A 22,907-nucleotide genomic window follows, 5' to 3' on the forward strand; every position below is an offset into this window, starting at 1 on the left:
TTGTTCTGTCTTCCATTTCACTGTAGAATGTGTTAAAAAAAAGTAGTGATGTCTGTCTAAATGACTACACAGCACTCAAAGCTTACAGTTGAACTCCAGCAACAAAATGTTCAGTTGAAAGGTCCTTTTTTTGTTTTAAAATGGATTAAGAACTGCCTATGGACATCCGAAAATCAAAAATGATTGGTCAATCTTGGAGTACTAGCCATAGAATCAGGCATGGCAGTCACTCTGGATTTTCAGGAAGTGAATGGATTCACAAGTACAAAAGTAAGAAGGAAATAATTTCTCTAAGTTCTGTGTTTTGGAAAAGGTCAGTTAAACGGGATTGTACCATTATTTGGGACTGGCCAAATGTCACATTTAAATGATGTAATTTTGGTATAATGTACTAAACTATAATGATTTTCTTTGCATCTTTACTATATATTGTGTCCAGGTTTGATGTTTCTGTGGTAAATTTTCAGTCAAAGGAGCTATTGACCTGTAGTAGTTATTTTATTATTTTTGAATATTTAACTTCCACATATGCTTTGTGTTATATGTTACTTAAATACTTTTATAATTTATAATACATTTATAATTGGAGTTAATGACTGTGCAGTTTTATTGTTGGTAGTCTGCAAATGAATAGTAATGCTGAAGTTTAGGAATCTGACGGGTAACGTATGCCCTGGGACATTGCAAACAGCAGTTCTGATGTGATCCTTTAACTCAGGAATGGTGGCACAATGTGTTTGGAACACTTCCTGCTTCAGGTAGCCCCAAAGGAAAAAGGCTGCACATGAAAGTTCAGGTGAGCGAAGCAGCCAGGAAATGTCACCAAAATGGGAAATTACTCTACCGGGAAATGTCTGTCACAAGAAATCCATGCAAATTCTGGCTGTATGCAAGGTCGCTCCATCTTGTTGAAACCATAATTGTTCCACATCCACATCAACCATACCTAATTGGGGAATCCACTGGTGACAGTTAGAGCCACACTGCTGTCATTCTCAAAGAAGTAAGGGCCAATAATCCCAAAGAAAGCAACTCCACACCACGCTGTGACATGAGAACTGTGCAAGGGTTTGATGTGCAGTTCATGCAGGTTGACATCACTCCAATAACGCATATTCTGTATATTCACTGAACCACATAACTCGAAATGAGCTTCATCTAACATCAGGATGGTGTGTAACATTTGTGGATTTTGGTGAAGGAGATCATGCATGGTTAAGCAGAATGTTTCGTGCGAAACCTAATCGTGAAGCCTAATTTTCTGAACAATCTGCAGCTTATATGGGTGAAAATGGAGATCTTTGTGCAATATTCTCCTGAATGAGCAATCGGACATATGCACAGTTTGTGCATGATGACAAGCAGATATTTTTGGGCTATGCAATGGTGCAGCACGAATATTTTCCATGGCTTCTGGTGTCTGCACAGTTCTGTCACTTCTTTCCAGTTTGCCATTGCAAACAGAACCTGTTGTTTGAAGTGCACGTACCCACGTCACAATGGTCCGTCCACCTGGAACTTCCCCATGAAATCCCAAGTTGAAATGTTGCTGAAATAGATGCTGGGTAGCAACAACAGAGTCGTTATTCTTGAAATAACTTTCAATAGCAAAAGCATGATGCTGTGCATTCCACTGCTCCATATCACCATCACACTTGAAATGGCAGCTCATTAGTACATGAATGCGGCATGAGCTGGCATGCTTTCCTGCAGTACGTCATTGTATTGTTGTTGTTGATGTGGTCTTCAGTCCTAAGACTGGTTTGATGCAGCTCTCCATGCTACTCTACCCTGTGCCAGCTGCTTCATCTCCCAGTACATACTGCAGCCTACATCCTTCTGAATCTGCTTAGTGTATTCATCTCTTGGTCTCCTTCTATGATTTTTACCCTCCACGCTGCCCTCCAATACTAAATTGGTGATCCCTTGATGCCTCAGAACATGTCCTACCAACCGATCGCTTCTTCTAGTCAAGTTGTGCCACAAACTCCTCTTCTCCCCAGTTCTATTCAATACCTCCTCATTAGTTATCTGATCTACCCATCTAATCTTCAGCATTCTTCTGTAGCACCACATTTCGATTGTACTACGCAAATCAAATTATGCTATGAATGCTGCCGCACCTTCTATGACATACCATATAGATTTAAAGTACTGTATGTAGAAGTATTGTGTAAAAATCTGAAGGAAATCAGTGAAGAACATTTTGAGATTTATTTTAACAACCTTCCCCTAATTATAATTATGGAGCATATATCCATCTGTAAGTTAATTAGAGTAGCATGTAAAAATTTGAAGTAAATATGTCAAGAATTTTTCAACCTTTCCCATTTACATAGTACATATATACTTACGTATTATAAATATTTAAAAATGTGTAGCCTATGTGTGTCTGAAAGTTTATTAGAATATTGTGTAAAAATTTGAAGTAAATCAGTTAATAACATTTTGAGACTTTTGGTAACAACCTGTATACACACACACACACACACACACACACACACACACACACACACAGATATATATATATGTTGTTGTTCACCTGTCTTTCAACAACATCTTTGCCTCTTTACTACCGCCTCAACTGACATCTCTGCCGAAACTCTTTGCCTTTACAAATGTCTGCTTGTGTCTGTGTGTGTGCGGATGGATGTGTGTGTGTGTGTGTGTGTGTGTGTGTGTGTGTGTGTGTGTGTGTGTGTGTGCGAGTGTATACCTGTCCTTTTTTCCCCCTGAGGTAAGTCTTTCTGCTCCCGGGATTGGAAAGACTCCTTACCCTCTCCCTTAAAACCCACATCTTTTCGTCTTTCCCTCTCCTTCCCTCTTTCCTGATGAAGCAACTGTTTGTTGCGAAAGCTTGAATTTTGTGTGTATGTTTGTGTGTCTATCGACCTGCCAGCGCTTTTGTTTGGTAAGTCTCAAAATCTTTGTTTTATATATATATATATATATATATATATATAAAAACAAAGACGATGTGACTTACCAAATGAAAGTGCTGGCAGGTCAACAGACACACAAACGAACACAAACATACACACAAAATTCAAGCTTTCGCAACAAACTGTTGCCTCATCAGGAAAGAGGGAAAGAGAGGGAAAGACGAAAGGATGTGGGTTTTAAGGGAGAGGGTAAGGAGTCATTCCAGTCCCGGGAGCGGAAAGACTTACCTTAAGGGGAAAAAAGGACGGGAATACACTCGCACACACACACACATATCCATCCACACATATACAGACACAAGCAGACATATTTAAAGACAAAGAGTTTGGGCAGAGATGTCAGTCGAGGCAGAAGTGCAGAGGCAAAGATGTTGATGAATGCAGGTGAGGTATGAGTGGAGGAAATTTGAAATTAGCGGAGATTGAGGCCTGGTGGATAACGGGAAGAGAGGATATATTGAAGAGCAAGTTCCCATCTCCGGAGTTCGGATAGGTTGGTGTTAGTAGGAAGTATCCAGATAACCCGGACGGTGTAACACTGCGCCAAGATGTGCTGGTCGTGCACCAAGGCATGTTTAGCCACAGGGTGATCCTCATTACCAACAAACACTGTCTGCCTGTGTCCATTCATGCGAATGGACAGTTTGTTGCTGGTCATTCCCACATAGAATGCATCACAGTGTAGGCAGGTCAGTTGGTAGATCACGTGGGTGCTTTCACACGTGGCTCTGCCTTTGATTGTGTACACCTTCCGGGTTACAGGACTGGAGTAGGTGGTGGTGGGAGGGTGCATGGGACAGGTTTTACACCGGGGGCGGTTACAAGGGTAGGAGCCAGAGGGTAGGGAAGGTGGTTTGGGGATTTCATAGGGATGAACTAAGAGGTTACGAAGGTTAGGTGGACGGCGGAAAGACACTCTTGGTGGAGTGGGGAGGATTTCATGAAGGATGGATCTCATTTCAGGGCAGGATTTGAGGAAGTCGTATCCCTGCTGGAGAGCCACATTCAGAATCTGATCCAGTCCCGGAAAGTATCCTGTCACAAGTGGGGCACTTTTGTGGTTCTTCTGTGAGAGGTTCTGGGTTTGAGAGGATGAGGAAGTGGCTCTGGTTATTTGCTTCTGTACCAGGTCGGGAGGGTAGTTGCGGGATGCGAAAGCTGTTGTCAGGTTGTTGGTGTAATGCTTCAGGGATTCCGGACTGGAGCAGATTCGTTTGCCACGAAGACCTAGGCTGTAGGGAAGGGACCGTTTGATGTGGAATGGGTGGCAGCTGTCGTAATGGAGGTACTGTTGCTTGTTGGTGGGTTTGATGTGGACGGACGTGTGAAGCTGGCCATTGGACAGGTGAAGGTCAACATCAAGGAAAGTGGCATGGGATTTGGAGTAGGACCAGGTGAATCTGATGGAACCAAAGGAGTTGAGGTTGGAGAGGAAATTCTGGAGTTCTTCTTCACTGTGAGTCCAGATCATGAAGATGTCATCAATAAATCGGTACCAAACTTTGGGTTGGCAGGCCTGGGTAACCAAGAAGGCTTCCTCTAAGCGACCCATGAATAGGTTGGTGTACGAGGGGGCCATCCTGGTACCCATGGCTGTTCCCTTTAATTGTTGGTATGTCTGGTTTTCAAAAGTGAAGAAGTTGTGGGTCAGGATGAAGCTGGCTAAGGTAATGAGGAAAGATGTTTTAGGTAGGGTGGCAGGTGATCGGCGTGAAAGGAAGTGCTCCATCGCAGCGAGGCCCTGGACGTGCGGGATATTTGTGTATAAGGAAGTGGCATCAATGGTTACAAGGATGGTTTCTGGGGGTAACGGATTGGGTAAGGATTCCAGGCGTTCTAGAAAGTGGTTGGTGTCTTTGATGAAGGATGGGAGACTGCATGTAATGGGTTGAAGGTGTTGATCTACGTAGGCAGAGATACGTTCTGTGGGGGCTTGGTAACCAGCTACAATGGGGCGGCCGGGATGATTGGGTTTGTGAATTTTAGGAAGAAGGTAGAAGGTAGGGGTGCGGGGTGTCGGTGGGGTCAGGAGGTTGATGGAGTCAGGTGAAAGGTTTTGTAGGGGGCCTAAGGTTCTGAGGATTCTTTGAAGCTCTGCCTGGACATCAGGAATGGGATTACCTTGGCAAACTTTGTATGTGGTGTTGTCTGAAAGCTGACGCAGTCCCTCAGCCACATACTCCTGACGATCAAGTACCACGGTCGTGGAACCCTTGTCCGCCGGAAGAATGACGATGGACCGGTCAGCCTTCAGATCACGGATAGCCTGGGCTTCAGCAGTGGTGATGTTGGGAGTAGGATTAAGGTTTTTTAAGAAGGATTGAGAGGCAAGGCTGGAAGTCAGAAATTCCTGGAAGGTTTGGAGAGGGTGATTTTGAGGAAGAGGAGGTGGGTCCCGCTGTGACGGAGGACGGAACTGTTCCAGGCAGGGTTCAATTTGGATAGTGTCTTGGGGAGTTGGATCATTAGGGGTAGGATTAGGATCATTTTTCTTCGTGGCAAAGTGATACTTCCAGCAGAGAGTACGAGTGTAGGACAGTAAATCTTTGACGAGGGCTGTTTGGTTGAATCTGGGAGTGGGGCTGAAGGTGAGGCCTTTGGATAGGACAGAGGTTTCGGATTGGGAGAGAGGTTTGGAGGAAAGGTTAACTACTGAATTAGGGTGTTGTGGTGCCAGATTGTGTTGATCGGAATTTTGAGGTTTTGGAGGGAGTGGAGCTGGAAGTGGGAGATTGAGTAGATGGGAGAGACTGGGTTTGTGTGCAATGAGAGGTGGTTGAGGTTTGCTGGAAAGGTTGTGAAGGGTGAGTGAGTTGCCTTTCCGGAGGTGGGAAACCAGGAGATTGGATAGTTTTTTGAGGTGAAGGGTTGCATGCTGTTCTAATTGGCGGTTGGCCTGTAGGAGGATGCTCTGAATAGCCGGTGTGGATGTGGGAGAGGAAAGATTGAGGACTTTTATTAAGGATAGGAGTTGACGGGTGTGTTCATTGGCTGAGTTGATGTGTAGGTGAAGGATTAGGTGGGTGAGGGCAATGGATTGTTCAGTTTGGAACTGGTGTAGGGACTGATGGAAAGAAGGGTTGCAGCCAGAGATGGGAACTTTAAGTGTGAGGCCTTTGGGGGTTATGCCAAATTTCAGACAAGCCTGAGAAAATAAAATATGTGAGCGTAATCTGGCTAGGGTGAAGGCATGTTTGCGGAGGGAATGTAAATAAAACTTAATGGGGTCATTGTGGGGGTGTTGTGAGGGTGACATGGTATTAGAAGGTGGAAAGTTTAACATGAGGTTGAAATGAAAAAGAAAGATAGAAATATATGGGGAGAGATAAAGGTGAACTAGAAAGCAATTGGAGATCTGGTACGAAAAAAGACGAAAAAGTGTTGGTTAAGTTGATCCTGTGGTGAAATTGGGTTGGTAGACAGCGATGTGCAAAAAGGTTAGGTGGTTGTGTTGCCGCTAAATCACGTTAAAGGACGGAGAAATTCGGGAAAATTTCGAGAAAACGTATTAAAGGAGTGGTGTTGTGGTGAAAGATTACGAAAATGGGGCTAACAATTGTAGAAATAATGACGTTAAAACCTGTGGGGAGCGGCTAAAATGATCAGTGAAGTGCGAAAAACGGAAGTGGAAATAAAGTTAAAGTTATTAGAACTGGCCGAAATGGTTGTTAAATACGTGAAAGCAGCTGTTATTGAACTAGAAACGGTGGATTTTATAGCAGCGGTAGTGCTGAAGGCGGAAAATAAAATATTTTGGTTATGGTTGGGAAGTGGGTTACGTATTGTTGAGCATATATAGGCGGGATAAAATTGTATAGTAGATTACGGTAAAAGGGGAAGGTGAATACAAAGTGAAACTACTGGTAAAAACAGAAAGAGAAAATAAAGAGAAAAAAGAGAAATAAGACGACAGGAAAGATTTCGAAATGCAAAGGCGACAATAACAAACGTAATTGTTGATTTCAAATTAATGATATGGTTATAATAGAAGGAAACATTCCACGAAGGAAAAATATACCTAAAAACAAAGACGATGTGACTTACCAAATGAAAGTGCTGGCAGGTCGACAGACACACAAACGAACACAAACATACACACAAAATTCAAGCTTTCGCAACAAACTGTTGCCTTATCAGGAAAGAGGGAAGGAGAGGGAAAGACGAAAGGATGTGGGTTTTAAGGGAGAGGGTAAGGAGTCATTCCAGTCCCGGGAGCGGAAAGACTTACCTTAAGGGGAAAAAAGGACGGGTATACACTCGCACACACACACACACATATCCATCCACACATATACAGACACAAGCAGACATATTTAAAGACAAAGAGTTTGGGCAGAGATGTCAGTCGAGGCAGAAGTGCAGAGGCAAAGATGTTGATGAATGACAGGTGAGGTATGAGTGGAGGAAATTTGAAATTAGCGGAGATTGAGGTCTGGTGGATAACGGGAAGAGAGGATATATTGAAGAGCAAGTTCCCATCTCCGGAGTTCGGATAGGTTGGTGTTAGTAGGAAGTATCCATATAACCCGGACGGTGTAACACTGCGCCAAGATGTGCTGGTCGTGCACCAAGGCATGTTTAGCCACAGGGTGATCCTCATTACCAACAAACACTGTCTGCCTGTGTCCATTCATGCGAATGGACAGTTTGTTGCTGGTCATTCCCACATAGAACGCTTCACAGTGTAGGCAGGTCAGTTGGTAGATCACGTGGGTGCTTTCACACGTGGCTCTGCCTTTGATTGTGTACACCTTCCGGGTTACAGGACTGGAGTAGGTGGTGGTGGGAGGGTGCATGGGACAGGTTTTACACCGGGGGCGGTTACAAGGGTAGGAGCCAGAGGGTAGGGAAGGTGGTTTGGGGATTTCATAGGGATGAACTAAGAGGTTACGAAGGTTAGGTGGACGGCGGAAAGACACTCTTGGTGGAGTGGGGAGGATTTCATGAAGGATGGATCTCATTTCAGGGCAGGATTTGAGGAAGTCGTATCCCTGCTGGAGAGCCACATTCAGAATCTGATCCAGTCCCGGAAAGTATCCTGTCACAAGTGGGGCACTTTTGTGGTTCTTCTGTGAGAGGTTCTGGGTTTGAGAGGATGAGGAAGTGGCTCTGGTTATTTGCTTCTGTACCAGGTCGGGAGGGTAGTTGCGGGATGCGAAAGCTGTTGTCAGGTTGTTGGTGTAATGCTTCAGGGATTCCGGACTGGAGCAGATTCGTTTGCCACGAAGACCTAGGCTGTAGGGAAGGGACCGTTTGATGTGGAATGGGTGGCAGCTGTCGTAATGGAGGTACTGTTGCTTGTTGGTGGGTTTGATGTGGACGGACGTGTGAAGCTGGCCATTGGACAGGTGAAGGTCAACATCAAGGAAAGTGGCATGGGATTTGGAGTAGGACCAGGTGAATCTGATGGAACCAAAGGAGTTGAGGTTGGAGAGGAAATTCTGGAGTTCTTCTTCACTGTGAGTCCAGATCATGAAGATGTCATCAATAAATCGGTACCAAACTTTGGGTTGGCAGGCCTGGGTAACCAAGAAGGCTTCCTCTAAGCGACCCATGAATAGGTTGGTGTACGAGGGGGCCATCCTGGTACCCATGGCTGTTCCCTTTAATTGTTGGTATGTCTGGTTTTCAAAAGTGAAGAAGTTGTGGGTCAGGATGAAGCTGGCTAAGGTAATGAGGAAAGATGTTTTAGGTAGGGTGGCAGGTGATCGGCGTGAAAGGAAGTGCTCCATCGCAGCGAGGCCCTGGACGTGCGGGATATTTGTGTATAAGGAAGTGGCATCAATGGTTACAAGGATGGTTTCTGGGGGTAACGGATTGGGTAAGGATTCCAGGCGTTCTAGAAAGTGGTTGGTGTCTTTGATGAAGGATGGGAGACTGCATGTAATGGGTTGAAGGTGTTGATCTACGTAGGCAGAGATACGTTCTGTGGGGGCTTGGTAACCAGCTACAATGGGGCGGCCGGGATGATTGGGTTTGTGAATTTTAGGAAGAAGGTAGAAGGTAGGGGTGCGGGGTGTCGGTGGGGTCAGGAGGTTGATGGAGTCAGGTGAAAGGTTTTGTAGGGGGCCTAAGGTTCTGAGGATTCTTTGAAGCTCTGCCTGGACATCAGGAATGGGATTACCTTGGCAAACTTTGTATGTGGTGTTGTCTGAAAGCTGACGCAGTCCCTCAGCCACATACTCCTGACGATCAAGTACCACGGTCGTGGAACCCTTGTCCGCCGGAAGAATGACGATGGACCGGTCAGCCTTCAGATCACGGATAGCCTGGGCTTCAGCAGTGGTGATGTTGGGAGTAGGATTAAGGTTTTTTAAGAAGGATTGAGAGGCAAGGCTGGAAGTCAGAAATTCCTGGAAGGTTTGGAGAGGGTGATTTTGAGGAAGAGGAGGTGGGTCCCGCTGTGACGGAGGACGGAACTGTTCCAGGCAGGGTTCAATTTGGATAGTGTCTTGGGGAGTTGGATCATTAGGGGTAGGATTAGGATCATTTTTCTTCGTGGCAAAGTGATACTTCCAGCAGAGAGTACGAGTGTAGGACAGTAAATCTTTGACGAGGGCTGTTTGGTTGAATCTGGGAGTGGGGCTGAAGGTGAGGCCTTTGGATAGGACAGAGGTTTCGGATTGGGAGAGAGGTTTGGAGGAAAGGTTAACTACTGAATTAGGGTGTTGTGGTGCCAGATTGTGTTGATCGGAATTTTGAGGTTTTGGAGGGAGTGGAGCTGGAAGTGGGAGATTGAGTAGATGGGAGAGACTGGGTTTGTGTGCAATGAGAGGTGGTTGAGGTTTGCTGGAAAGGTTGTGAAGGGTGAGTGAGTTGCCTTTCCGGAGGTGGGAAACCAGGAGATTGGATAGTTTTTTGAGGTGAAGGGTGGCATGCTGTTCTAATTGGCGGTTGGCCTGTAGGAGGATGCTCTGAATAGCCGGTGTGGATGTGGGAGAGGAAAGATTGAGGACTTTTATTAAGGATAGGAGTTGACGGGTGTGTTCATTGGCTGAGTTGATGTGTAGGTGAAGGATTAGGTGGGTGAGGGCAATGGATTGTTCAGTTTGGAACTGGTATAGGGACTGATGGAAAGAAGGGTTGCAGCCAGAGATGGGAACTTTAAGTGTGAGGCCTTTGGGGGTTATGCCAAATTTCAGACAAGCCTGAGAAAATAAAATATGTGAGCGTAATCTGGCTAGGGTGAAGGCATGTTTGCGGAGGGAATGTAAATAAAACTTAATGGGGTCATTGTGGGGGTGTTGTGAGGGTGACATGGTATTAGAAGGTGGAAAGTTTAACATGAGGTTGAAATGAAAAAGAAAGATAGAAATATATGGGGAGAGATAAAGGTGAACTAGAAAGCAATTGGAGATCTGGTACGAAAAAAGACGAAAAAGTGTTGGTTAAGTTGATCCTGTGGTGAAATTGGGTTGGTAGACAGCGATGTGCAAAAAGGTTAGGTGGTTGTGTTGCCGCTAAATCACGTTAAAGGACGGAGAAATTCGGGAAAATTTCGAGAAAACGTATTAAAGGAGTGGTGTTGTGGTGAAAGATTACGAAAATGGGGCTAACAATTGTAGAAATAATGACGTTAAAACCTGTGGGGAGCGGCTAAAATGATCAGTGAAGTGCGAAAAACGGAAGTGGAAATAAAGTTAAAGTTATTAGAACTGGCCGAAATGGTTGTTAAATACGTGAAAGCAGCTGTTATTGAACTAGAAACGGTGGATTTTATAGCAGCGGTAGTGCTGAAGGCGGAAAATAAAATATTTTGGTTATGGTTGGGAAGTGGGTTACGTATTGTTGAGCATATATAGGCGGGATAAAATTGTATAGTAGATTACGGTAAAAGGGGAAGGTGAATACAAAGTGAAACTACTGGTAAAAACAGAAAGAGAAAATAAAGAGAAAAAAGAGAAATAAGACGACAGGAAAGATTTCGAAATGCAAAGGCGACAATAACAAACGTAATTGTTGATTTCAAATTAATGATATGGTTATAATAGAAGGAAACATTCCACGAAGGAAAAATATACCTAAAAACAAAGACGATGTGACTTACCAAATGAAAGTGCTGGCAGGTCGACAGACACACAAACGAACACAAACATACACACAAAATTCAAGCTTTCGCAACAAACTGTTGCCTTATCAGGAAAGAGGGAAGGAGAGGGAAAGACGAAAGGATGTGGGTTTTAAGGGAGAGGGTAAGGAGTCATTCCAGTCCCGGGAGCGGAAAGACTTACCTTAAGGGGAAAAAAGGACGGGAATACACTCGCACACACACACACATATCCATCCACACATATACAGACACAAGCAGACATATTTAAAGACAAAGAGTTTGGGCAGAGATGTCAGTCGAGGCAGAAGTGCAGAGGCAAAGATGTTGATGAATGCAGGTGAGGTATGAGTGGAGGAAATTTGAAATTAGCGGAGATTGAGGCCTGGTGGATAACGGGAAGAGAGGATATATTGAAGAGCAAGTTCCCATCTCCGGAGTTCGGATAGGTTGGTGTTAGTAGGAAGTATCCAGATAACCCGGACGGTGTAACACTGCGCCAAGATGTGCTGGTCGTGCACCAAGGCATGTTTAGCCACAGGGTGATCCTCATTACCAACAAACACTGTCTGCCTGTGTCCATTCATGCGAATGGACAGTTTGTTGCTGGTCATTCCCACATAGAATGCATCACAGTGTAGGCAGGTCAGTTGGTAGATCACGTGGGTGCTTTCACACGTGGCTCTGCCTTTGATTGTGTACACCTTCCGGGTTACAGGACTGGAGTAGGTGGTGGTGGGAGGGTGCATGGGACAGGTTTTACACCGGGGGCGGTTACAAGGGTAGGAGCCAGAGGGTAGGGAAGGTGTTTTTTCGGATTGGGAGAGAGGTTTGGAGGAAAGGTTAACTACTGAATTAGGGTGTTGTGGTGCCAGATTGTGTTGATCGGAATTTTGAGGTTTTGGAGGGAGTGGAGCTGGAAGTGGGAGATTGAGTAGATGGGAGAGACTGGGTTTGTGTGCAATGAGAGGTGGTTGAGGTTTGCTGGAAAGGTTGTGAAGGGTGAGTGAGTTGCCTTTCCGGAGGTGGGAAACCAGGAGATTGGATATATATATATATATAAAATAGAGGGAAACATTCCACGTGGGAAAAATATATCTAAAAAGAAAGATGATTGAAAAATGGCATCCACGTCTCATCCATTGTCACAACCGATGAAAAGAAAGTCCCATTCATGCTGTCATTGCACGTCAACATTGCTTGGCAACATGCCACACGGGCAGCCATGTGGTCGTCCATCAGCATTCGTGGCACCCACCTGGATGACACTTTTCGCAATTTCAGGTCGTCATGCAGGATTGTGTGCACAGAACCCACAGAAATGCCAACTCTGGAGGCGATCTGCTCAACAGTCATTCGGCGATCCCCCAAAACAATTATCTCCACTTTCTCGCTCATGTCGTCAGACCGGCTTGTGCGTGCCCGAGGTTGTTTCGGTTTGTTGTCACATGATGTTCTGCCTTCATTAAACTGTCGCACCCACGAACGCACTTTTGACACATGCATAACTCCATCACCACATGTCTCCTTCAACTGTCGATGAATTTCAACTGGTTTCACACCATGCAAATTCAGAAAACGAATGATTGCACGTTGTTCAAGTAAGGAAAACGGCGTCATTTTAAGTATTTAAAACAGTTCTCACTCTCGCCGCTGGCGGTAAAATCCCTTCTGCCGTACGGTGCTGCCATCTCTGGGACGTATTGACAATGAACGCGGCCTCATTTTAAAACAATGCGCATGTTTCTATCTCTTTCCAGTCCGGAGAAAAAAAATCGGAGGCCTTGGAACCTCGTAATTGTATATATGTGGTGTCTGTTCATTTGGACAGCCAAGATTTGCAATTCCTTTGCATTTGCCGGATTGAATATATAGCATTTAATAAAAACTTTCATCCCCTAATTCACCCCCTCGGGATTAAATTTCCAGAAATGCTGAAACACTTATTTTTTACGTATGACTGAGGAACCAAATATTAATTTTCGTAGCTCTAGCTTCAAAATAGCCTTAATAGTGACATATTTTCAGAAATTCTTTATTCACTATTTCATCACTTTCAAAAAATTCCTTCTTAAATGATGCCAACAGTATAAGATCAACCCTCTCCAAATTTTTAGTTTCTATCCGTAGTGGTTTGGCTGGGCAATAATGAGTCAGTCAGGACATTACCTTTTATATGTAGAGATATGAATCAGTATAGTTTAGGTAGTCATTTAACATGAAAAAAAGATCAGCTGTTTTTCTTGCTTTTGAAAATTTTTGAAATATCTTTATAGTAAGTTACCTAATAATAATCTTTTATACCAGCACATTGCCTTCAAAATGAACAAAACTTGTTGCATGTTCCAAGGTTGTTAAATCCAATGTACTAGTTTCATACATAAATAATAATTTCTAAAGATTATTTTCGTGTAATTCTGAAAAAAAAATCCTGCAGTTTCACCAGTTTTTGCAGAAAAATGATGTGGCCTATAGTAATTTAATAATGTATATGTTAGAAACTATCAATTTACATCACTTGAATTACAGTGTCTAAATGGTCTCTGATTCATATTTTACCTGTCCCATCAGGTAAGTAGTCAGTTGTAATGCTGATATCATCAATGCAGATCCCTGGTGTGGTGTAGAGATAAACAGGCCCGTCAATGCCCGCATAATTAAAGAAATCAAATGTATAGCTCTGGTATGTCTTGGTGCCATTTGTACTGTACAACAAAAACAGTTCATAAAATATTTTTTTACCTCTTTAAACAAATATACTTGGTGTGTTTCAGTTACATTATTATTGTGCATTCATATCAATCTGGCATTTGTGTATAAAATGGCAAAACTTGAAAACAGATGAAATAATGGATGAATCAATAAAATCAATAAATCAATAAAATATTGGGGCATGTCACTCAGATCCTTGGATTCACCTTATGAGAGGACAAGGGGAGTGCACAGTTTCCCCTGGTCATCATCTCAGGTGAATCCCTCTCATCCCAGGGTCTAAGTGATCTGCCCCTCCTTTACAGCTTTCCCCATTCCGTCCCTCTATCCTTCCTGAGGATGAACCTAAAAATTCCAAAAGCAAGGAATATTGCTTTTGCTTTTAAATATGCCTGTCAGCAGTTCAGGAATTTTGCCTCCTGAATGTACACTGAGATGACAAAAGTCAGTCTCCTAATATTGTGTTGGACCTGCTTATGACTGACGTAGTGCAGCAACTAGCAGGGGCATGGAAAAGTCATTGGAAGTGCCCTGCAGAAATACTGATCCATGCTGCCCTTGTAGCGATCCACAATTGTGGAAGTGTTGCCAGTGCAGGATTTTATGCATAAATTGACCCCTTGATTATCTCCCAGAATTGTTCAATGGAATTCATGTCAGGTGAACTGTGTGATCAAATCATTTGCTAGAACTATCTAGAATGTTTCTTTAGCTAATTGTGAATAACTGTGATCTGGTAACATGGTGCATTGTCGTCCATAAAAATTACATTGTTGTTTTGGAACATAAAGTCTGTGAATGGCTGAAACTTGTCTGCAGGTAATCAAACATAACCAGTTCCAGTCAATCTTTGGTTCAGTTGGACTAGAGGACCCAGTCCATTCCATGTAAACACAGTCCACATCATTATGGAACCACCACCAGCTTGCACATTGTCTTGTTGACGCTCTGGGTTCATGGCTTCATGGGGCACACAACACTCGAACCCCACCATCAGCCCTTAGCAACTGAAATTGGGACTCATCTGACCAGACCACAAGTTTCCAGCCATTTGTGGTCCAACCAGTTTGGTCACGAGCCCAGGAGAGGTGCTGCAGGTGATGTCATTCTGTTAGCAAAGGTACTCACATAAGTTATCTGCTGCAATAGCACAGTAATGCCACATTTTACTGCACTGTCCTAACAGAGAGGTTCATCATACATCTCACACTGATTTATATGACTATTTTATGCAATGTTGCTTGACTGTTAGCACTGACAATTTTATGCACATGGCGCTGCTCTCAGTTGGTAAGTGATGGTCATTGGCCACTGCATTCTCCGTGGTGAGAGGTAATGCCTGAAAGCTGTATTCTTGCAAACTCTTCACACCATGGATCTCAAAATATTGATTTCCATAACAATTTCCAAAATGTAATGTTACATGCATCTAGCTGCAACTACCATTTCCCTTTCATAATCTGTTAATTCCCATTGTGTGGCCACAATCACATTGGTCATCTTGTCACATGAATCACTCAAGTACAAATTACAGCTTCACCAATGCACTGGCCTTTTATATCTTGTGTACATGATACTTCAACAACCTGTAAAAATTCATATTGCTATCCAATGACTCTTGTCACCTCAATGTAAGTCTGTCTCTTTGGAGTTCTATATATTTTCCTCTCGGGATTTATCTTTTGATGCAAAAGATGTAAAATGACAGATAAGTCACAACAGTTTTTGTCAAGAAATTCCAGATGAAATCAGAAGCAAATTTACACAAAAGCACCTATTATAGTGAGACAATTAATCCAATAATAATTTTAAAAAATCAATGTAAAAACAATGTAGTAACTTATCAAACACACATAAAAATAACTTACAAATATTAGGCCTCTCCTTGACTATAATGAAGAAGATGATGATCATGATAATACTGGTAATGAACACAGGTATAAAACAATAATTAAACTCAAATATATGAAGCAGTGGTCTCACACTCTTTAAGGAACCTGAATAAAACACTACAAAACATAATGCATGGAGCATCAAATATTTACTAATAGTAAGATACAAAAGTAGAGAAGTTAATGAGGTTTTATTCATTAAGTCACTCATTCAAAATTATTTTCTGTAGTTTATAACATGAAAGAGGACTTACAGTATTTGCAGTACATCAGAACACATGTTAGTTTGGAAACATTATTCTTAAAAGACTGCCGAACTTTCAGATGTATTCTTCATTATAAATAAAGACACACACACACACACACACACATTGGCTAGGATAAGAGGTCATGTTGGGTAGGTGGATGAGAGGAGAAAGAAGGCCAGGAGCACAGGAGTAGAAGTGAAGGTTGAAGGGAAGGATGACTGACAGCTGGGAAAGAGAGGCATCAAGCATGTGGAACAGGAATGTGACTCTGGTGATGTTGCTCTGGTGCAAGTAAGGGAAGTTGAATGCAGCACATAATGACATGGGGGAGTGGGCTGGGATGGGAAGTCATAACAGAAAAAGAGTGAGTCTGCAGGAAGGAGGCTGTAACAGCAGAATGAGTGAAGTAAGGTTCATGAGGAAAGAGTTGGATATGGATGTGGGACAAAGGCAAGTGGATATTGAGGCCGGGAGGATTATAGGCTTGAAGAAAGTGTTGCAGGGATGATTTCCAGATATTCAGAGAATTACATAGAAGGCTACAGGCTGTTGAACAACCACTGAAATTGAGCACGATGTGCACAGTACCATATTCACCACTGATTGGTCAACTCAACTTTTCGCCACAGTTTGGTGATTGATTTATTTATTGATCAATTCATTTATTGATCCATCTTTAAGCATTTTTCATGCAGTTGATGTTGTCATTTTACATACATTATATAATTACAAAATAAGTCATACATTTTTAACATTCTGATTGGGTAAATATGTTTTATACTGCACATGTTTAGTAGTCATTAAACATAAATGTGACATGCAGAATGACAAAAGGAGATACTGGTGTGTGTAACACAATACACATGCTAAGAAAAACATTTTAACAAATATAAATGAGACAGGCTTAATACATGTTAACCATTGGGGAAAATGCATTATGTAAATAAAGCACAACAGTATGGTACAATAACATTTTCAGAAGAACTTATGTAGTAGGGTGATCATGTCATACAGCAGTTAACTATTGAGTAAAAATACATTATGTAAATAAAGCACAACCGCATGATACAATAACATTTTCAGAAGTGCTCATGTAGTGTGGTGGTCATGTCATATAGCAGTTTTAATAGATTAGATCATTTTTATTACATACTTTAAATTCTTCTATTGTATAGAATGCTTTTTGTCCAAGCCACCTTTTTGTAATATTTTTGAAGACATTCAGTGATACACTGTGTGCTGTAGGTAGTAGCATGTTAAATAATTGTATCCCTGGGTATGTGTAAACTCTTTTTTTTTTTTTTTTTTTTTTTCTTGGTTTTCCTTTATGTGCACTAAGCAACTGAGAATAAACAGTATTTTAAGTGTCATTATTTTTAACTCTTTGAAATATTCTCTACATGATACATGGTTTCTCACGCCAGCAATACACCTAATGGCCTTTTTCTGCCAATGAAAAATTCTTTTTGCCCCAGAGGCCTTGCCCCATAAGAGCACTGCATATGTGAGGTGACTATGAAAAAAGGCATTATAGGAATTTAGCAGTAGCTCGTCCGTCACGCAAGTCTTGAGCGTAGTTAGCAGATAGGTGACTTGGGATAACTTTTTGCATACATAATTGGTGTGAGTTTCCCAGGTTAACTATGGGTCCAGATGAATACCAAGAAGCTTAACTGAGGAACTACAGTTGTCATTGTTACATAGGCTGAAAAATGTTTACTGTGAGTGGGCTGTTGGTTGTTGGTCATGCACACATAAAATGCTGTTACAAGTTGAAGCAAAGCTTGCATTTGACATAAGCACTTCCACAGATGATCCTGCCTCTAGTACATATCAATAGGATATGCTGGGCGGACACACAGGCGGTTATCACACCTTTCACAGGAGTATTACGCATGTGGCAAAGAGTTGGAGGTAGATATGGAATACGGATGAATTAGACCATCTTGTAGATTAGGTGGGTGGCAGAATACTACTTTGGGAAGGGTGAGAAGGATTGGAAGTAGGATGTTCCTCATTTGCGAGCACTGTGATAAATAGTAGGAGCCATACTCTAGGAAGCTTAGTTGTGGAAGATATTGCATGACATAATGTGTTTCAGACTAGTAGGTGAATCATCACCTGTGCTATTTGAATTCTCACCACCAACACAAGTTCTTCTGAAGAGAACATTTGGGAACTCTTCCTCAATGTAAAGAGCATTAATGAACAACCACTGATGTATTGAGAAAAAGGAACAAATAACTGCATGCAAAACATATCAGAATTTGAGAATCACAGAATTTGGTTTCTTGCTTTCTACAGCTACATGACTACCCTGCAATACGTAATGAAGTGCCTGGCAGACGGTTTGTCTAACTACCTTCTACCTACACCCCTACTGTTCCACTCTCACAATGCACACTGGAAGAAAAAACTTTTAAATCCTCCTGTGCAAGCTCTGATTTCTCTTATTTTGTTATGATGATCATTTCTCCCTATGTATGTGGGCTCCAATAAAATATTTTCACACTCCAAGGAGAAAGTCTGTGATTGAAATTTCATGATAACATCCTGCCAAAGTAAAAAACACCCTTGTTTTAATGATTGCCATCTCAGTTCATGTGTAATATCCATGGCACTCTCTACCTTATTTTCTGATAATACAGAACAAGTTGCCATTCTTTGAATTTTATCAGCATCCTACATCAATGTTATCTGATGTGGCTCCCACACTGCACAGCAATATTCTAGAAGAGGGTGGACAAGCACAGTGTATGCAGTCTCTAACATTTTCTACGAATTCTGCCAAAAAATCAAAGTCTTTGATTTGCTTTCCCTACAGTATTATCTATGTGATTGCTCCAACTTAGGTTATTTGTAATTGTAATCCTTAAGTATTTAGTCGAGTTTACAGCCTTTTGTGGGATTTATCATCTAACCAAAATGTAGTGGTTCCTTTTACTACTCATGTGGATGACTTCACACTTTTCATTATTTAGACTCAATTGCCACTTTTTGCACCATACAGATATCTTCTCTAAATCATTTTTCAATTTATTTTGATCATCTGATGATTTTATGAGACAGTAAATGACAGTGTCATCTGCAAACAATCTAACAGGCCTGTTCAGATTGTCTCCTAAATCATTTATGTATATCAGGAACAGCAGAGGGCCTACAACATTTCCTTGGGGATGCCAGATATTACTTATGTTTAGCTCAGTGATTTTCAATCGGTTGTTATGAACTGTAAGCTTTCTGACAGGAAACCATGAATCCAGTCGCACAACGCAGATGATACACCATAGGCATGCAATTTGATTAGAAGTCACTTGTGATGAATGCTGTCAAAAGTGTTCTGGAAATCTAAAAGTATGGACTCAATTTGACATCCTCTGTTGACAGCACTCACTGCTTCGTGAGAATAAAGGGCTAGTTGTGTTTCAGGAATGATATTTTCTTAAGCCATGATAGCTATTTGTCAGTAAATAATGTTCTTCAAGGTAATTCATAATGTGCGAACACAGTATATGTTTCAAAATACTACTGGAAATCGATGTTAGTGATAGGCATCTGTAATACAGCAGATTACTCCTATTTCCTTTCTTGGGTGTTGGTGTGACTTGTACAACTTTCCATTCTTTGGATATGGATCTTTCTACCAGTGAGTGGTTGTATGTGATTGATAAGTAAGGAGCTATTGTATCAGCATACTCTGAAAGAAACCAGACTGGTATATAATCTGGACTGGATACCTTGTCTTCTTAAGTGTTTTAAGCTGCTTACCTACGCCAAGGATAAGTACTTCTTAAGTTACTCATATTGGCAGTTATTCTTGATTCTAATTCTGGAATATTTATTTCATCTTCTTCTGTGAAGGAATTTTGGAAAACCATGTTTAACAACTCTACTTTAATGGCACTCTCATCAACAACATCACCATTGCTATCACACAGTGAAGGTAGTAATTGAATCTTGCCACTGGTGTACTTTTCATACAACCGAAATCTCTCTGGGTTTTCCCGCAGATTTCAAGACAGAGTTTCATTGTGAAAACTATTAACAGCATCTTGCAATGAAGTCTCTGCTAAATTTCAAGCTTCAGTAAAACTTCACCAATCTTGAGGATTTTGTGTTTTAAATTTGGTAAGCCTTTTTTTTTCCAACATTATTCTGACCTATTTTGTGTGTCATGGGGGATCAGTACCATCTCTTATTACTGTATTTTGTATTTGGTACAGACCCTCTCAATTGCCACCAATACTATTTCTCTGAATTTGAACCACATCTGGTCTATGCTTACATAGTCAGACTGGTAGGAGTGTAAACTGTCTCTTAGGCAGGTAGCAAGAAAATTTTTTTATCTGCTTTCTTAATAGATGTATTTTGTGCTTTTTTTTGGTGGGTTTGGTTGTTATGGTATTCAGTTTAGCTACAAGAACCTTGTACCCAATACCTGTCATAATGCTCCCTATTTGGTCAGAATTATTTGTTGCTAAGAGGTAAACTATGTTTTTGCAATCATTTACAACTTAAGTTGGCTACTGAACTAACTGTTCAAAATAATTTTCTGGGAAGGCATTAAGTTCGATTTAAGATGATGTTTTTTGCCTACCATTGACTTTAAACTTGTATTCTCACCACATATCAAGGATTGCTTGAAGTCACTGTCAACTATAGTTGTAGGAATGGGGTACCCACTGGAAATGAGACTCAAGTTTTTTTTTTAACTACTCAGCAACTGTGTCATCTGTGTCAGAGGGTAAAAAAAGGAACCAATTATTAGTTTATTCTGGTTGTCAAGTATAACCTCTACCCATAATCACCCACATGAACCACCTACTTCAGATTTCAATACAAGGTATGCTACTTTTAACAGCAGTAAACACTCCACCACCAACTGTATTTAATCCTTTCTGAATGCAGATAGACCCTTTGTAAAAATTTTGGCTGAAATTGTTTCCAGCTTTAGCCAGCTTTCCATACCCATAAAACTTGAGATTCAGTGCTTTCTATTAGCACTTTGAGCTCTGGTTCTTATACAAGAGAGCTACGACAGTTTACAACTGCAATACTGATTGTTACTATGTCTACCCTCATCCTGCGATCGTCCTGCACACTCTGAAACTGAAGCCCTTTCTTCACTTTCCCAAGACCCTCTAATCTACCCCCCCCCCCCCCCCACACACACACACACAGCCCCCACTACCTGTGGAGCCACTGCCTGCGTGTAGTGGATCCCTGATGTAATAAGTGGAATATGAAAACCCATCACACTAAGGTACAAGTCAAGGAATCTACCATCTACAAAGTTGCAGAACCATTTGAGTCTCTGATTCAGACATTCCATTCAACTCTGTACTGAAGGACCACGGTCAGTTCAGTCAATAATGCTACAGATGCTGAGTTCTACCTGCATCTTGCAATTGAGATTGGCAGTTTTTACTGCTTCAGTTAGCAGCCCAAAACCAAAGAGAATTTGTTGTGATACAACGTGAAACACATCATTAGTACCAACATGAGGCATCACCTGCAGTTGGCTGTATCCTGTGCTCTTCACGGCATCTGGAAGCACCCATTCCACATCTGGAATGACTCCTCCTGGTATGCACACAGAGAGCACATTGGATTCCATCCTCTCCTTTGCAGCCATATCCGTAATGGGCCCCATTAAATGCCTAATGTTGGAGCTTTCAGTAATCCCGCCCTCTGTGAATGGCCAGACCTTTTGGGCTAAGAGGCATCCTGTGTGACAGAGTGAGCAACTTCATTTGACTGCATGTAGTGTAATCAGTGCAGTAATAATGGTGTACGTCTACATCTACATCCATATTTTGCAAACCACCACAAAGTGCAGTACAGCTTTACAGCAGAGGTGGCTACAGCAGAATGGTATTGCTCTCATACAGTGGGTGAATGTCTTTGGCTTTTCCATGGTGTAGTGGGTTCTGACACTGTCTCCATAGATATTGCTCCTGCCAGCAGAAGAGACTGAGTTTCTGAGATACTGGGTGTGAAGATTTTGCCTAAACCTGATGGCCTGCACATTCTATGAAATTGTATTCTATAAAGAATATGTGGGATGCTTCTTAAGAGATGTGCTTTGTAGATGATATTACAACAACTGACCCTTAAGAAACTGCATATCAGATTGGTGTAGCACTTGAACAATGTGACCAAAAATGTGGAGTAGCCTATAGGAAAGCATCACAAGCAGATGTCGACCATGAATTACTGTACATGATGGAAGCATTCAATACTAATCTCTTGTCATATGTTAGGTAATAATATTTTCTGTCATTTCAGGTTTTTGTTGTCCTGTATCCATCTCTGGTGGTAATATCCTGCTTCATTAAGTAATTTAAAAATATTCTGCAGGCATATATTTGGTTTTTAAGCTATTATTTTATTTGTCAACACACATTTTGAAGCACCGCTTCATCATCAGGCCTTCATCTGACTACTAAAGGGCTTTCACTGTAGTGTCAACCATAGATGAACCTGTACACATGGAAGGTTGTAATGAATTTTAATTGAAGAAATACACAAAATAATAATAGAGGGAAGAAAACATAAATATTTTAGATATCCTTTAGCAGCTATTATCAATGAACTGAAAGTATCTACAGATACAGAAACCAGTAAAATTTTTAGAGGAGGAGATACTAAGACAGATACAAAAATGGATTTCAGGTGGTTCCAAGTTTCTTCCCTAATGGCTGCTGGAAACTTGCTTGAGACTGTTGTACCAAAATAAAGAATCTTAAACTGGAATTTTATTTTTGTACAGTAATTGTCTTCATTTTTCATACACTTACTAGTTGTTCATGGCCATGTGTTGCTATGGCTTAGTATGGTTAAATCTAAAAGAAATAAAAGAGAAAACACACATTTGTAATATGAATAGGAACTGGATATACAACCTAATCTCCTTCTCCCTCTTGTCTCTGTCCATCTCCTCTTTTCCACTTTCTGTGTTCATTTCCATCCAACCCTCTATCCATCTACTATTCCTCATTCTCTCTGACACCAATCATTGTTAATTGTTATTACAAATTCAGATTTTGGAGATTTAAGATTTTAA

At 41.6% G+C, this 22,907-nt stretch overlaps 1 protein-coding gene across 1 annotated transcript in view; it reads right to left on the minus strand.

The window, feature by feature from the left end:
- LOC126110888 (beta-glucuronidase-like) overlaps positions 1-22,907 on the minus strand; it is a 138,044-nt gene that overhangs the window by 52,573 nt on the left and 62,564 nt on the right. Inside the window, exon 4 of the mRNA XM_049915002.1 lies at positions 13,549-13,694. Coding sequence (XP_049770959.1) covers positions 13,549-13,694 — 146 coding nt within the window. The remainder of the gene's footprint in view (positions 1-13,548; positions 13,695-22,907) is intronic.

Source organism: Schistocerca cancellata, chromosome 1 (genome assembly GCF_023864275.1).
Source record: "Schistocerca cancellata isolate TAMUIC-IGC-003103 chromosome 1, iqSchCanc2.1, whole genome shotgun sequence".
Classification (NCBI taxonomy): domain Eukaryota; kingdom Metazoa; phylum Arthropoda; class Insecta; order Orthoptera; family Acrididae; genus Schistocerca; species Schistocerca cancellata.